Here is a 17189-nt window from a genome sequence, read left to right as displayed (position 1 = left end):
CATTGAAGGCCATTTGTTAATTCAGACATGCCTACATAATGGTCAAAATAGATCTCTGTAGTGCTAGTGTAACATGGTGGTTTCTCTCATATCCTTGACATAGCAGTAGGTACATCCTATACTAAACATTAATGTGCTTCAGACTCAGGTTGTTGTTCATGAGAGCATAAGTTCAGACCTGTGCACAAATAGTCTGTAAGAGCTATTGGGACTCCCTGCCTGTTGATATTAGGCAGGTAGCTTCACTGCATTCTTTTAGACAAGCCTACCCAGGTGTTTGGGGACGCGGGTGGTGCTGTGGGTTAAACCACAGAGCCTAGGGCTTGCTGATCAGAAGGTCGGCGGTTCGAATCCCTGCGAAGCGGTGAGCTCCTGTTGCTTGATCCCTGCTCCTGCCAACCTAGCAGTTCAAAAGCACGTCAAAGTGCAAGTAGATAAATAGGTACCGCAACAGCGGGAAGGTCAACAGCGTTTCCGTGCGCTGCTCTGGTTCGCCAGAAGTGGCTTTGTCATGCTGGCCACATGACCTGGAAGCTGTACACTGGCTCCCTCAGCCAATAACGCGAGATGAGCGCCGCAACCCCAGAGTCGGTCAGGACTGGACCTAATGGCCAGGGGTCCCTTTACCTTTACCCAGGTGTTTAGAAAGATTAATGAGTTTTAGTTTTACAGTAGTTTATTCTACTGCAGTTTTAACTTTCTGTATGTTTTAAATTATAGTTGTAATTTTTAAGGCATTGTTTTATTGTTTTATCTTTTTTGAGGTTTTTTCTTCAATCAAGCAGTGTAAATTTTATGAAATAAATAAAGCATATCCTGCTTCCAACAGGAGGCCAATTGAAGCTGACTGTCTTAACTAATAACCTGCTCTTATATTCAGCGTTGTTTTTGAGACCCAAATATAATGTTAGCCATCATGACCTCTATTGGCACAGAATTCCACAACTTTGCATGTTAGGCCTAGCTAACCTTGTGGATTCAGGTAGGTAGCCGTATTGGTCTGATGCAGTCTAAATAAATAAATAAATAAAAGAATCATAGATAGAGTTGGAAGAGACCACAAGGGCCATCCAGTCCAACCCCCTGCCATGCAGGAAACACATTTTTAATATATTTTTTTATTTAACCTTGTGGAGTCTTTGAGAGTGTCAGCAGATATATTGATAGAGGTATTCTACTAAACATTGTGTACTTGGACTTTCAAAAAGCTTTAGATAAAGTGCCTCACTAAAGACTCCTGAGTAAACTTAGAAGCCATGGGATAGCCAGAAATGTTTAAATAACAGGAAGCAAACACCGAGAAATGGGCAGTTCTCCCAGTGGAGGGATATGGAAAGTGAGGTTCCCCCAGGCATAATCTGCATTGAGATCATTTCTAAATGATCTGGAGTTAGGCATGAGCAGTAAGATGGCCAGGTTTGCTGGTGGCACCAAATTATTCAGTCTGATAAAAAAGAGAGGATTGTGTGGCATGCCAAAAGAATGTCTCCAGATGGGATAAATGGGCATTAAAATGGCAAGTGCTATTCAGCAGAAGCAAGTGTAAAGTGAGGCACAAGAATAATTTCACATATATATTCATGAGTCCTAAACTGATGGTAATTGACCCGGAACAAGACTTTGGGGGTGCTGCTGGATAACTCAGTAAAAATGTCAACCTCGTGTGCAGCAGCTGCAAAAAAGTTGGATTCCATTTTAGAGATCATTAGGAAAGTGATTGAAAATAAAACTACCAATATTATAATGCTGCTACATAAATCTTGGAATACTGTGTACACTTCTGATTTCTGCACCTGAAAAAAGATATAGTAGAGTTGGAAAGTAGATGTTCAGAAAAGGGCATCAAAATAATCAAGGGGCTTGAGCTACTCCCCTATGAGGAAAGGTGGCATGTGGAGCTTTTTAATTTAGGGGAAAAGCACACAAGGAAGGACATGATAGAGGTGCGTACAATTATGTAAGATGTGGGGAGAAAGGATATAGATCAGTTTTTCTCCATCTATTAGTGGCTGCTAGTCATGAAAGCTGTGTAGCATCTGTGGAGGTGGGAGGTCTCTAAATACCAATTGCTAGGGAGCCCAAGTGGAGCTCTTGCCCTCACACCCGCATGTGGGTTTGACACAGCCATCCGAGGGAACATGGTGCTGAACTAGATGGCACTGGGATCTGATTCAGCATGTATGTTCATAGCTTTAAACTCTGTGGGGCAAAAGTATGTTCAAGGACAAGTTTTATGTTTTAAAGCCACCTCTTGTTATTTTCCTCATGCATAATGCCAAATAATGAATTAACATTCTCATTGTGATTTAGTTTTCATATGCTTTATGTGATTTGTTCTGAGTTAAGGAGAAATACACTCACAGCCAGCATATCATCAGACAGTCAACCAGGACTGTAAATATGAGGAGTGAAGGGGCGTTGAGTGTCAAGCATCTGGCCGATTAGAATTAGTCTCAGGGTTGTGTCATGGACAGAGCAGAACTCCAATGTATAGTTAGCAGACTAAAAACTGAAACACGTTTCAGGATTCCCCAAAAATAGACCAGAGGCAATTATATTTCATCGAGCAGAGCTTTACTGCTACTGAATGAGCATAATGGTCACAAATCTAATACATTCAGGATTAGCACTGTCCATAAGAAATCCAGTTGCAGCAGACTTAACTTAAACTTGCAATAATTTATCTTAACACTAAGCATACTACCGTATGTACAGAACACCAGAAGGAAAAGAGATAGAAAGGGAAACCGAAACCCAGGCTCCTTCTGGCCTTACTTTTATAGTCAGTATGACCTTGAAGAAGAGATAACAGAACCAGCTTAGGCCTGCTGTACTCAACTTCTCTGAAGGAATAACTCAAACATCATGAACTTTCTGCTTCTTTCTTTCACACAGAGAAGCTTCCAGAACCCTCTTGAATTAATTAGAATAGGAAAGATCTCTACACATCAGATCAATACTTTCTGTACTAAGAAATGCAAACTGACAGGTTGGGCAACCTGTAACTCTCTTGATGGTGTCAGACTAATAATAATATAATAATAATTTCTACCCCACCCATCTGGCTGGGTTTCCCCAGCCACTCTGGGCAGCTTTCAGCAGATGGTTAAAAATACATCAGAAAATCAGTCATTAAAAACTTCCCTAAACAGGGCTGCCTTCAGATGTCTTTCAAATGTCATAGTTCAATAGTTGTTTATTTCTATGACATCTGATTGGAAGGTGTTCCACAGGATGGGTGCCACTACCGAGAAGGCCCTCTGCCTGGTTCCCTGTAACTTCGCTTCTCGCAGTGAGGGAACGGCCAGAAGGCCTTCAGCACTGGACCTCAGACTACAATTCCCAATACCTTTCTAGGAGGATACCCTGACCAAAGCCACCAGCATGATAAGCATGAGAAATCTTTCTTTGGAAGATCAGGTAGCATAATCTAAGAACATAAGCTTATGCTTATGGTTCTCTTGTTGCTGGTTGTTATAGTGATCGCTGGGTCAAAAAAGCCAAAATATCCTCTGGCTCAGAATTCTTGTTTAATGCTAGTGAGGCTGCTGAGAAAGTGAAGAATGAAATTTCAGTGCTAAAAGAGATTAATATGTTGTAAGCAGGCTGAGGTGTGTTTCCTTCCCCTGCAGGGTGATGGTGTACGAGGTGAACCAGGGGATCCTGGTGAACCTGGTCCATTAGGTCCAAAGGGTTTTCCCGGAGAAGAAGGCTTGCCAGGTGTTGGCTTGCCAGGCCCAAAGGGATATCCTGGCCCTCTGGGTGACCCTGGGGTCCCTGGGAGTCCTGGCTTCCAAGGTTCCCCAGGACCTCCAGGCGCTCCTGCTGAAATAGGTATGTATGAAAACTAGTCAGAAACTGTGATTGTGTCGCATATAAAATAGGGGGATTCTTGAGGTGGGGAGCCTCACCTGCCCTTGCCTCACTGCCATAGGATTACATCACTGAAAACCTATTAGACTTGGTCTGATACAAAAATTCCTTACTGCCTTCTGGGAACATTTGTTGAGTTGTGTCTTCAAAATCTACATAGCTTGTGTATTTCTTAGACACCACTTTCTTTCGTGTGTTTTGCAACAATTTACTTTTTAGTAACACCCTTCATAAATCAGGTAAAAATTGTGAGGGCCTATGGAGAAGTGCTCTGCAGGCACTGAGGGTTTGTGCTTGCTGTCACTGTTCCCATCAAGCAACTCTTCAGGCTGCCACGTGAGTCATCCGCACTGAGGGTTGCATGCTCTGTTGGTGATTTGTGAAAGAAGTCACTTGGTACTTCAGCCGGTGTGATGTATCCGCAGGGTATATGGAATCCCAGCAGAGGCCTTAGAGATTTCCTGCTCCCAGCAGAACAGCTTCTTCCAGAATCCTCAGTTAAGGGGGAAACTCCTCTTCCACACAGTTCAAAGTAGCAAAGTATTCACTGTCTCCAGACACAAGACAAAGCGAAACACTGCTATCTACCATGTACTGTTCTCCTGGTCTTTGAAATAAAGATGTGTATGCACAGAGAGATCCGCTAACACTATCACCATGTTAGCTAATGCTGCTGCATGAAACCCACAGCCTCTTCCCTGACTCTCACAGATTCAGATTCAGAGTCAGACCCTGACATCAAACAGGATAGGACATAGGCAAGACGTAATGAAAGCAATGCCCTAGAAACTGTTATACCTACACATAGACATATTTCCTGAACCACCTTCTTCTTCTTCTTCTTCTTTGGCGATCACTTGTATCCGAGTAAGATTGTCTTCCATAAACACAATTTTAACAATGGGTCCGTAAGTGATGGTGGAGGCCAATTCTGGATCCACATGTCCTTCCACAGTGGGGATATTGGTTTCCAGTAGGGAGTTGATCACGGTGTGGATTTGCCAAGCGTGCCTTCCTCTTAGCACGTTTCTCCCTTGCATCCTGAGATCGAGTTTCTTCAAAGCCCACGACACCTTTGGTAAAAGCTGTTCTCCAACTGGAGCACTCGCAGGCCAGTGTTTCCCAGTTGTCAGTGTTTATACTACATTTTTAAAGATTTGCCTTGAGACAGTCTTTAAATCTCTTTTGTTGACCACCAGCATTACGCTTTCCATTTTTAAGTTCGGAATAGAGTAGTTGCTTTGGAAGACGATCATCAGGCATCCACACAACATGACCAGTCCAACGAAGTTGATGTTGAAGAATCATTGCTTCAACACTGGTGACCGTTGCTGATATTAGTTCGCCCGTCTTCCCAAGTGATGTGTAAAAATTTTCAGGGACACCATTGATGGAATCTTTCAAGGAGTTGGAGATGGCGTTTATAAGTGGTCCATGTTTCACAAGCATATAGTAAGGTTGGTAGTGACTTCCGGTCCGTCGCGCCGGCAAAGAAGGACGCAGGGACTTCACGCTCCGAAGTCCCTGGCCTCGCGGAGGGGGGGGAAGTCCGCAGAGCGAGCGGACTCCCCACAAGAGCACCGGGAAGGGCGTCCTGGTGACTGAAGCGCCCAGCAGCTGCTCCATTCGCGGCTCCTCCGCTGCCCGAGAGCTCCGTAGAGCGATCGAGAGCTAGCGGAGTGGAGCCGCAGGAGCCATTTTGGGGTCCAACTTACCTCCTAGAAGCGAAGCTCCGAGTCCTCACCCGGCAAGCGGCGGATTCTTCCAAGAAATAAAAGATTTGATTAAAGTAAGTGAAATCTTCATTGGACTTGTGGACTTTAAAAATAAACAATTCGGAAAACAGGGAGAGATTCAAAAACGGGAGTCGATCTCTTCCTAATGGTCAATCAAGAGGCTATTAAATATTCCAAAGCCGAAAGCCGAAAGGGATACTTTATTCTTCTGTATCCGAAAGAAACAATCTTTTTACCCCTTTTCAAACCCCGGCGCCGGCACCTCCTGAGGAACAGCAAGTGCGTTAAGGGGGAATTTTTTTTGACAGCTGTCAAAGCTGTCAAAACTGCTAAAAGACAATAAAAATTTATAAAAATTCGTTGAGAGCTTAACTGGCTGTAAGATCTTATTAAAAGAGAAGCATTTGGACTTAAGAGAGGATTTATTGTGGAAAAGTTAAAGACAATGGAAGGAATAGCCAAGATGGAGGAAAGCGTGAGTGAATGGAAATTTCCAGTGTACCCTGCCTCCTAATCTCCTGCCAGTCTTGGTATCTGAAGAAGTGTGCATGCACACGAAAGCTCATACCAAAATAAAAACTTAGTTGGTCTTTAAGGTGCTACTGAAGGAATTTTTTTTATTTTCCTGCCAGTCTGTGGTTAGAAGGAATGAAAACAATGTATTCACCAAGCTTCCAAGAGACAGTTTTGAACTATTTAGAGATTCTGAAGGACATTCACAGGACATTGCAACACTCCAGTCCAACATGTTCAGAGACTTTGGCTCAAGATCAGGACTTAGAGGATAATGTGGAAAGTCTATTTGAGTGCAAAGAACAAGAAGTGGATTTTGCAAAAACTGAGGTGGATTATAAAAAATGCGACTTGGAGGAAGCACAACAAGGACTTGAAAAGGAAAAGGACAGCTGTCAAGAGCAACAAAATGAATTAAAGAATCAAGAAAAGAAGGCTCCTGGAGGGACTAAAAATTGGGCATGGGTAACTGAGGAAAAGGAAAGGCAGAGGCCTGGATTTGGAAGTGGGAAAGAACGGGTGTGGGCTGAAAATTTTTAGTCAAAAAGCATTTTGGTGATTGACTAACGGTTTCTGAAATCTTGGCCTGCTTAAAGGAAGACACCGGGAGGAGAAAGGAGAGTGAATAGATATAAAAATTTAGTTTTCTGGAGGGGAGTAGAAGAATGGCTTGGAAAACAATTTTTGGATTTGTAGTAACATGTTTGTGTTCAGATAAGTGTCTGGATGGAGGGCCGCCTTCCCCCCTCTCTTTTCTCAGAAGCACCTGGTGGCAGAGGGTGCTCTGGGGGGGAGAGGAGGGGGGGGAGGGAAGCCCAGACACAAAAATGGAACCTTTGAAGTGCTGCGCCTAGCAGGTTCCTCTTGTGGCAGGAGGGGACTTGTGGGGAGGCAGCATGAAGAAGGAGGAGGTATAAGTCAATATTATAAGGATAAGATTTGGAATTGAAGTAGAAAATCCGCCACAATTAATTAGAGAAGTTAGGAAAACCAGGAAGAAGAGATTTGAGGAAGTCACAATTATAATGTGAAGAAAATAAGAATTGGAAATTTTTAAATTTTTTATTTGTTTTCTTTTTTGGTGTTGTTTTTTTCCTTTTTTCTATAGGTATTGTGTTTATGTTTTGTTTAAGGCTTGTGTTAAAGGAGCAGCTGAGGGGAAACCAATCCCCAGAGCCCCTCCATCCCTGTCCTTTCAGTGGCAGGGAGGGGATGAGGGGGGAGGGGGGAGGGGGAGGTCAAACCCAGCCTTACAATGGACCCCTCTGATTCTCAATGCCCACGGGTACGACTGGTGGCAGAAGTGGACTTGTGGGGGGAGGGAAATTGGAGGGACAGAGCATGTATTGTGTGTTTTGTTTGTTTTGTCTCTATAAAAAAACCAATAAAAATTATTATATAAGGTTGGTAGTACAATAGCTTTGTAAACAAGCACTTTGGTTTCCCTGCGAATGTTCCGGTCCTCAAACACCCTCACTTAAAATCGGGAGAAAGCCGCACTCGCAGAGCTCAGGCGATGCTGAATTTCGGCATCAATGTTGGCCCTTTATCTTTTAGAAGTGTGATACCGTCTGCTGAGCGTAGGGGGCATATGCCATAATTTATTGGCCCATAGATGGTCTTTGTGGCTTTAAAGAAACTCTGTGCATCATGAGTGTCGGCTAAGTGCTGGATCTCTTGAGCTTTTTTTATTCACCAGGTGTTTTTAGTTCTCTGGTTCTTCTCTGAACCTCAGCCTTAGCGTTGGCATAGGTTTTTTCTTAGTGGCACAGTTTCTATCTCTTTGCCAGATCTGAAAGGCCTTCCTTTTCTTGTCAATCATGCGTTCAATCTCACTGTCATTCTCATCAAACCAGTCCTGGTGTTTATTGGTTTGGTATCCAATAGTTTGTTCACAGGCTGCAATAATGGATGTTTTTAGCTTGATTCAGTGTTCCTCAATGTTATCAGGGAATTCTGAAAGCAGGTGGTCCTTAAGAGTCGTTTGGAAGCAATCCCGCTTAATGGGGTCTTGAAGGCCTTGAGTGTGCGTTTTGTGCCTTGGTTTCCTTCCTTGAAGCCTGCTTTGAGGTATAATCCTGATAGCCATTGTGGAGCGTATTAGTCTGTGATCTGTCCAGCAGGCGTCGGCACTCGTCATAGCTCTGGCAAGGAGCACATCACAGCGATCTTTAGCATGGACAATAACATAGTCTAAGAGGTGCCAGTGGTTTGACCAAGGATGCCTCCATCCAATGGGAGGGTGAATGACTCAACCTCACTGATGTTGCTGCAGTGACCCAGTGCACCTGGCACCCTGATCTCAGAACATCCAGATATCTCTCATATTCACCCAAGTGTCAGGCCCTGGCTGGACACTGATGAGTAGGCACCACGAGAAGGCAGAGGTCAGGACTGGATTGGAAGAAGGGGTCCATGAACTGGGAGAGGAGCCTGTAACAGCCAGGAGACGAGAGTTGGAGGAAGGAGAAGCTGCGGGACTGAAGAGTGAGGAACAGGGGCAGGAGGAGGGTGAGATGGGTCTGCAGGTGGAGATCCAAGGGCTTCCCCACCTCCTCTTCCTCCTGCCCCCAGTTCTCCTGCTCCACTGTCTCCCAGAACCAGGCGAGGGTGGAAGCAGGAGGAGCAGAAGCAACTCTGAATTGTCTGCTTTGCTTGAACTTGGTCCTGGACGAAAAAGGAAAGGGAACCTTCTGCAAGCCTTTAAGTCACATGTTCCTGCTTTGGGAGAATCAGAGCATACAACGCTTGATGTGGATGTCTCACTCTGTAGACTTAGAAGGGCCCATTCATGACTGTTTCCCCCCCCCCCCAACAAAGCCGTATACTCTTTCCTCCACTGCTGCAAGTATTTCCAGCAAATTCAAAAATCAAAGGCAGTTGCTGGCATGCCATGGAGCAGTTATGGCAATCCCATTTCATGGGATAGAACTGCGGTGGATAATGTTGTTCTTGTATTTTATTCTGTGAACTGCCCTGAGATCTTTTTGATGAAGGGAGGTCTATAAATTTAATAAATAAAATATAAATAAATAAATACATTCCCCAGAACAGTCCTGTTTATTTATTTTTATTTTTAATTATTAAAGTTATACTACTCTTCTTCTGAAGATCTCAGGGTGGTTCACAAAATAAACAAGTTTATTTCAAGAGATCACTGCAGATACAGTTGCTGTGTCCGGTCATAATTTAAGAAATCCAAATTTATTTTGTTTTAATTTTTTATATTTCAGATTGTGGACAGACAGTCAAAGTCTTTTTCAGAGGTAACAGAACTGAGCCAATTCAGTCAGGTAAAATAAGATAATTAAAAAATGTAAATTTGTATGCAGAATTTGTGGTTCTGAATGATAACAAGAATTGTATTTTGAAGAAGTTAATGCAAACTGAAGAGGGTTTTAATTTGACACACCAATTTTTTAAAAACAAAATGTATTACCATGCAACTGTTGAAAACTCCAGTGAATAGTATTATACAACTTCATTAATCTTACTATTTTACATCCAGTCTAATCAAGCTTTTAGCAGACAGCCCAGTCCATTGCCACGTCCTCCCCTCTGTCTCCTTCACATGTTACCTGATATGCCAGATTCCTTGACCACCAACACCATCTGTCCTCCTTCCTTCCAGAGGACACTGGATAGTTTTAGCCCTTAGTTTGGACAGTATTGCTGCTGAGTAAAAGGTTGCACGGGACACGGGTGGCACTGTGGTCTAAACCACAGAGCCTAGGGCTTGCCGATCAGAAGGTTGGTGGTTTGAATCCCTGCGATGGGGTGAGCTCCCGTTGCTCGGTCCCTGCTCCTGCCAACCTAGCAGTTCAAAAGCATGTCAAAGTGAAAGTAGATAAATAGGTACCACTCCAGCGAGAAGGTAAACGGCATTTCCATGCGCTGCTCTGGTTCTCCAGAAGTGGCTTAGTCATGCTGGCCACATGACCCGGAAAAACTGTCTACAGACAAACGGCAGCTCCCTCAGCCTGTAAAGCGAGATGAGTGTCGTAACCCCAGAGTCGTCCACGACTGGACCTAACAGTCACGGGTCCCTTTACCTTTACCGTTAAAAGGTTGCACAGACACAGGGGTGAAACTATGCTTAATTCACCCGAGTCAAAGACCTACTACACACGTTTTTGTATACATTTTTGTGTTGGAAAACTGCACCATGAATTTCAAAGAATAGCTGCATTTTGGTTCATGTGGGTGAATCTGGTAGATTTGCATTAAGATGGGAACAAAATTTCTCCCCCACCCTTAGACCCCTGGCCTACATTTTTTTGCCACAATACATTTGTTAAGTCTTTGAAGAGCCACTTTGTTGTTTTCATCTGTATTGTTTATCTGCAGGAACTAGCTGTATTCAGGCACCTAAAGGAACTCCAGGAACTCCAGGGATTCCAGGACCAAGAGGTAAATGCCATAACAATAACAATACAGTACGTTACAATGCACAATATGTAATCAAATCGTTCTAAACCATAATTATGATTCCAAAAGGAAATAAATTGAAACTATTTATAAAAATAATTATTAGCTCTTATTTGCCCATATCTATAGTTGACAATGTTTGTTTGTATATCTGTGCTATTTCACATTTTATTGGAGAGTTTGCAGACAGCAACTTCCAGGAATGAGGAACTAAAATATTTGCTTCAGTCAAAAGATTTAGGATTAGCTTGCAGATCAGTCTGCAAATATAGCTTTGAAAGTAATGTAAAAGTACAGCAGCACATTGAATTCTATCTTCCTGCTTGCTATCAAAATGTTTATCTGAATAATCTGCAACTAATAAGATTTGTTCTTTGTTTGTTTGCTTGTTTATTTAACAATGCTACAATTGTTACCCAAATACTTACAGCCTGCCAGTCATGGGTCGTCTCACGTGTCCTTTATGAATAATACTGCTTTACATGTAATCCTAAGAGGAAGGCAAAAGGCTAAATATTCCAATCCAAAATTTCAACAGTTCAGAGGATTCTCCCCCCCCCCCTGCAAGTATTTGTTTTTACAGTACTTTGGTAAAGTGTCTGTCCAAAGTCAACAGCCTCAGTTCCTTGCCTCGGTCTTGGAGGCTGCTTTCTTCACTAGGCATGAACTGGAAAGCCAGCCTCCCCTTCGCTGCCAGGCCACCACAGTCAGCTCAAGGAACCTGGCTAGTTTGGCCTGATGATGGTTGGCTTGTGGTGATGTAGAGGTAGGCTTTCTCACTGGTGGCAGCAGCGCTGTGGGGTGTCCTCACTGCAGAAATAGGAGCGGGGGCTGTCAGTATTGGATTTCTTCTAGCTCCTGGAGATGCATTTTCCTGAACTGACGATCTGGTTTTCTTGTTTTAACTGTTCTTTCAACTTTCCTGTAGACAGCTTCTGCAACAAAATCACTATTACAATACCCCAGCACTTAAATTACATGACAAATAATTTTAAAATGTCTCCAAAGGTATTCCCATTACCCATATTATGCAAATTGTAACACTGCAGCCCTCCTTCAGTTGCCCTTAAAAATATATACATTAGAACTGGCATGCAGCAAATCTACATTACATAGAAATAAGATATTCCACCACTAGGAATAGTTCTCTCATCATCTGGAAATGCCCTAAAAGATATAACTTACCTAAGGCTAGCTATTACCAATATTACTATTATTATTTTGTATTTTCTCCTTTAATATGTACATATTTTTATTTATTGCATTTCATTAGCATAATATCTTCAATAATGTAGGTGCCAAAGGTACAAGAGGGATTGCAGGCGAACTGGGTCTGCATGGATCCAAAGGGCTGAAAGGCTCTCTGGGAGATCAAGGTCGCGAGGGCTTAGCAGGCCCACCAGGTATGGTTAAAAACCAAAACACACTTCGTACTGTAGACAACTGAAGTGTTCAATTTATGTATCCATGTTTATATATTGCATTTGTATTTTGCCTCTCCAATAAAAATCAAGTTGGTCATGCACACAAATAGAATTGCAAAATATACAGTATAGAACAATGTAATTGATTATAGACTGAGGGTGGTTTTAGATGTAGTTTCAACATGTAAAAATATTGCATGGCTCTGAGGCCAAGACCCTGGCAAAAAGCAATCACTGGGACTTCCGGTCTACCGCCATTGCTGAGTGGTGAGGAAATCCCGAGCTCCAAGGTTTCCTAGCACTGTGAAGGAGGGTGGAGCTGCAAGAGCGCTGCGGACCCCCAAAAGAACCCCAGATTGAGCTTTCTGGGGTTGGGGGGACTCAGCTGCACCCAGACACGTTTCCTCCGCTCCCCGGCAAGCTCTAATAAGAGCCCCAAGAGCGAGCGGAGTGGAGACGTGGGTGCCTGTGAGTTGATTGCTACCTTCGCAGCATGAAGCTCCGAGCCGACAGCCTGTTGAGCGGTGGATTTTTCTAAATTAAAAGGATCTGAAGACATTGGGATACTGTGAGTAAAAGAAAAGGGATATCAACATTATAAGATTCAAGGTATTGGCCACGGGTGGAGATTTAAATACGGAAGTCAATCTCTCCCATTGAGAGAAGTGAGAAGCAGTTATTTTGCCCGAAGCCGGAAAGATTGTTAGGAAGTTTTAAATTTCCAAAGATAGGACTTAAATTCTCCCTTTGAGGCAGGGTAAAGGGGAGAAGGGCTGAACCTAAGTAAAATCCCTGCAAAGATCTATTTTGGACTGGGGAAAATCCCCCTGTAAGCTGGAGTCGGGTCCCTGGAGGGATTAGCAAGCCACCATTATGATGTCACAAAAGAAAGGAATTTGTTTACCTCTTTGAGGTCGTGAACTGTCAGCAGTGAAGAGAGCTCAGAATATAGGACTGTGTAAATGCTCTTTCCATAAATGGTTATAAGAGTATTAAAGTATGAAAAAGAACTGAAAATGCTAATTTGCAACCAGTTCGAATATAATTTTTGTTTCTGAAGTCTGGAAATATAAACTGCGCCATTTCCTGTTTTGCAACCTTGGCTGTGCCCATGAAATCTGAGACGTGCAAGATGCCAGCAGACATAACAACATCTGACTTTTCTGATTTCCAAGAGGAATTCTTAAAATTGTTATGGGAAATTAGAAGTGAGGTACAACAGAACACAATACAGATTGAAAAGATAAACCAGAAGTGTGTGGAAATTGAAAAAATAATGGATGTACCAGAGAGTCCAGAGAAGAAAATTGAACACTTATTTGTCCTGGACAATGCAAATGATTATAAAGAATAAGAGGAAGGGTTAGACCAAATCGTTGAAAAAAACTATTGAGATCCAGCATGGAACATTGTTCTCTCAGTGAGAGGAGGGGAGCAAGACCCATGCCTGGGACAAAAGGTCTTCAAAGAAGAACCAGTATGGAACATTGCTCTCCCAGTGAGAGAGGGAGAGCAGGATTCATACTGGGGTCAGAACCTAAGGGGAATAAAAACTGTCAAAGGATTGAAAAGTGGTAATTTTGGTGGTTGGCATCGTGTGGCAGTTAGAGAATTGGGGGGGCAGCAGGGGGGAAGAAGGAAGTGTGGTTGTTAGGTTGTGACAGAATGGGAGTGGGGTGAGAAGTAATAATGGATATTATTTTTTGATGTAAGATGGACCGAAACTGGATTCTTTTTTCTATTTAGGATTTCCTGGGCCCAGAGGAAATAGAGGTTCACCTGGATTGCCTGGGGAGCAGGGCTTTCCTGGGAGTCCAGGATTGCCAGGTTGGCCAGGCCCTCCAGGAGTGAAAGGAGCTGCAGGTGATAGACTTGGAGCGCCCCCAGGCCCCCAAGGGGATGCTGGGCCACCAGGAATCCCGGGACTGAAAGGCCCCTCAGGAGATCACGGCTTGCCAGGACTGAGAGGTAAGGCTCCTGCTTTGGCCAATGGAGAATTTTAAAGAAGAGTGGCATTTATTAGAAAAGGCTCTATTATGTTAATCCAGCCACTTGGTTTTCACTCCACCAGCTTTGGACCAGAAATGAAAATCACTTCAGTTGCACTCTTGCATCTATGTGAAATTCTGTGCCCAAAGGTTCTCTCAAACCTTTGATGGGAATGATTCTTTAGAGAGACTCAGGAAATTTGGTGACAGCAATTATGATGATGCAGAGTTATGCAATGAGTTCTGCATGCGGCAAATGTTCTGTAGCCTAGTTTCAAACAGGCCTCTGCACCCTGTCATGTTGCTTTGGTATTCCGGAGAATTTCAAAATCAGTTTGTGATTTTGCACAAAGAGCTGTAGCTGGAGAAATAGTGAAGCCACCGTGTTTGCTCCCAAGCAACATATACTTAAGAAGGTTCTCTGCATTGCAGCCAGCAGCAGTCCTGCAGTTTTGCTGAAAATGAGCAGCCTGGTCCATTGCCATCATCAGTATTACCAGATTTTTCACCTAAGATGTTGCACATAATACCAGTAGAGGAATTGAAAATTACTGATTGTTAAGAAAGCAGAACTCTATAAGTCCCATTGTGTATAGACTGCAAACCAGAAAGCTGGTTTTCCTTATGAGTGTGTAGGACAGGCATCCCCAAACTGCGGCCCTCCAGATGTTTTGGCCTACAACTCCCATGATCCCTAGCTAAGAGGACCAGTGGTCAGGGATGATGGGAATTGTAGTCCAAAACATCTGGAGGGCCAAAGTTTGGGGATGCCTGGTGTAGGACCTATTCAGAAGGCAGCTTTTCATATTCATAGGCTTCAGAATAAATGTTTATAAATATTTTCTGGACTGTGAGTTGGAGCTAAGCTAGTCATGACCTTGAAATCTCACTGATTTAAATGGGGGCTGAGTTTAATTAATTAAATCCTGATCCAACTCTGTATCTATATGCACTCAATATCCAAAGCATAACAATTAATGACACTTGTAATTATTTTTAGGAAGTGATGGCATTCCAGGTCAGCCTGGAGCTAAAGGGCATCATGGATCTCCTGGCCCTGCTGGCTTGACCGGTTTGCCAGGACCACAAGGACAATTTGGATTCCCTGGACTGCCAGGCCAGCAAGGCATCATGGGCAGAGCCGGCTCACCAGGGTTTGTGGGTGAGTATCATCCTGCGTGCTTCCCAAATGGGATTTTCCTCGTACTTTGCCTGGGCATCTTTAGCACTTTTCTGGGGAAAGATGATCTCAAACTACTGGTGTGGGACCTTTGGGAGTGCAGTGTCATTCCATTAAACTTTCATTGTTGTTGTTGTTGTTGTTGTTTAGTCCTTTAGTCGTGTCCGACTCTTCGTGACCCCATGGACCAGAGCACGCCAGGGACTCCTGTCTTCCACTGCCTCCCGCAGTTTGGTCAAACTCATATTGGTAGCTTCAAGAACACTGTCCAACCATCTCGCCCTCTTTTGTCCCCTTCTCCTTGTGCCCTCAATCTTTCCCAACATCAGGGTCTTTTCCAGGGAGTCTTCTCTTCTCATGAGGTGGCCAAAGTATTGGAGCCTCAGCTTCTGGATCTGTCCTTCCAGTGAGCACTCGGGGCTGATTTCCTTCAGAATGGATAGGTTTGATCTTCTTGCAGTCCATGGGACTCTCAAGAGTCTCCTCCAGCACCATAATTCAAAAGCATCAATTCGGTGCACACTTTTAACGTTTGCATTATACCAGCTTCTTACATGATTCAAATGTTATGCTACCAATGCAGAGATCCTTGCAAAATGTTGTTGCTTGTCAGTTGTCCGTCTAGCTAGATGGGATGTTTGTATGCTGACTACACTATAATTCAGTCCAGTCTGAACCATATGGTAGACTGCACATGAGCATTATTACTGAGGATGCCATATTTATTGGATTGGTGGTTTACAGACTTCAGGCTTACTAATGAGTTGTCACCAATTAAATGCTACACACACACACACACACACACACACACACATGTATATGTACATACATACATACATACATACATACACATATACCGTATTTTTCGCACCATAAGATGCACCTGACCAAAAGACGCACCTAATTTTTAGAGGAGGAAAGGGGGAAATCCCTGGGTTTTTTGGGATCAGCTCACAGTTGTGCAGCTTTTTTTGCAAAGGGGGAAAGCTCCATTTTTTTGGGCATCAGCTCAAAGTTGTGCAGCTTCTTTAAGTTGTGCAGCTTACCTTGCAAAGGGGGAAAATCCTGTTTTTATGGAGTTCAACTCACAGTTCTGCAGCTTCTTTAGGAAAGGAAAGGAAAGGAAAGGAAAGGGAGCCATTTCTACAGTTTCCAGACAGATAATCTAATCAGCCAGTCACATGTCGCTGGGGAAACACAACAATGGAGGCCTGGGCAAGGGAGTGGGGCAGGGAAGGGAGCTAGCTTCTCTTATCTCCCTCCAGATCTCTTGCAGTCAGCTGCTGAGCGGGTTCTTTTTCCCTCTCATTAGCCTTTAGCTATATATATATATATATATATATATATATATATATATATATATGCACAATCTGCTTTTTGCCCCTGGGCAATTTGGCTCCAGGGACCATGCATTTGCTCCATAAGATGCACAGACATTTCCTCTTGTTTTTAAGGAGGAAAAAAGTGTGTCTTATGGAGCGAAAAATACGATATGTATTTATAATAACTGCAGGTCTTAAGGGACATTCACTTCTGTGTGTGAAAAAATAAGGTGCCTTATTACAGCGGCTGCTGTAACACATGACTGCATTGTCTTAGAAACAAAAGTAGTATCCTTCCATGCATGTGTGTGTGTGTGTGTGTGTGTTTTAGATATACAGATAGATCTTTGCTACAGTATATTGTCAAACAGTCATTTATATCCATACACATCCATTGACTTCTGAAACGTTTGACTTCCAAAGCGTGGCTTCTGATTGACCACAGACAACAAACCACAGGTGTATAATAGCTTAGAAAATCATACTTACGTCTAACATAATTTATTATCCCTGAGTCTTCTGCATCTGAGTCTCTCTTACATAAGTAATGCATAGATGACAGGACTATGTCGTTTTTTCACCATCAAATGGAAAGAAAAGTCAGTGAATTTCCCTAGTTCACAAATTTATAAACTGTAACCAGATTTGCTTTGCAGGTTTTTGAGGTCTAAAATAGGGTTTGGGAAACTTTATATCAAGAGCAGCATTCCCTTAATAGTAACTTT

The 17189-nt window shown here is 43.1% G+C and overlaps 1 protein-coding gene across 2 annotated transcripts in view; it reads left to right on the top strand.

The window, feature by feature from the left end:
* The window catches only part of COL4A2 (collagen type IV alpha 2 chain), a 145815-nt gene that overhangs the window by 93569 nt on the left and 35057 nt on the right, over positions 1-17189 (top strand). For both annotated transcript variants that reach the window (XM_060272358.1, XM_035110370.2), the window contains 6 exons: positions 3633-3834; positions 9356-9415; positions 10470-10532; positions 11846-11953; positions 13721-13942; positions 14963-15124. In XM_060272358.1, the coding sequence (XP_060128341.1) occupies positions 3633-3834; positions 9356-9415; positions 10470-10532; positions 11846-11953; positions 13721-13942; positions 14963-15124 (817 nt within the window). The remainder of the gene's footprint in view (positions 1-3632; positions 3835-9355; positions 9416-10469; positions 10533-11845; positions 11954-13720; positions 13943-14962; positions 15125-17189) is intronic.

Source organism: Zootoca vivipara, chromosome 3, assembly GCF_963506605.1.
Source record: "Zootoca vivipara chromosome 3, rZooViv1.1, whole genome shotgun sequence".
In the NCBI taxonomy this organism is placed as follows: domain Eukaryota; kingdom Metazoa; phylum Chordata; class Lepidosauria; order Squamata; family Lacertidae; genus Zootoca; species Zootoca vivipara.
This window is presented reverse-complemented; position numbering and strand designations above follow the sequence as displayed.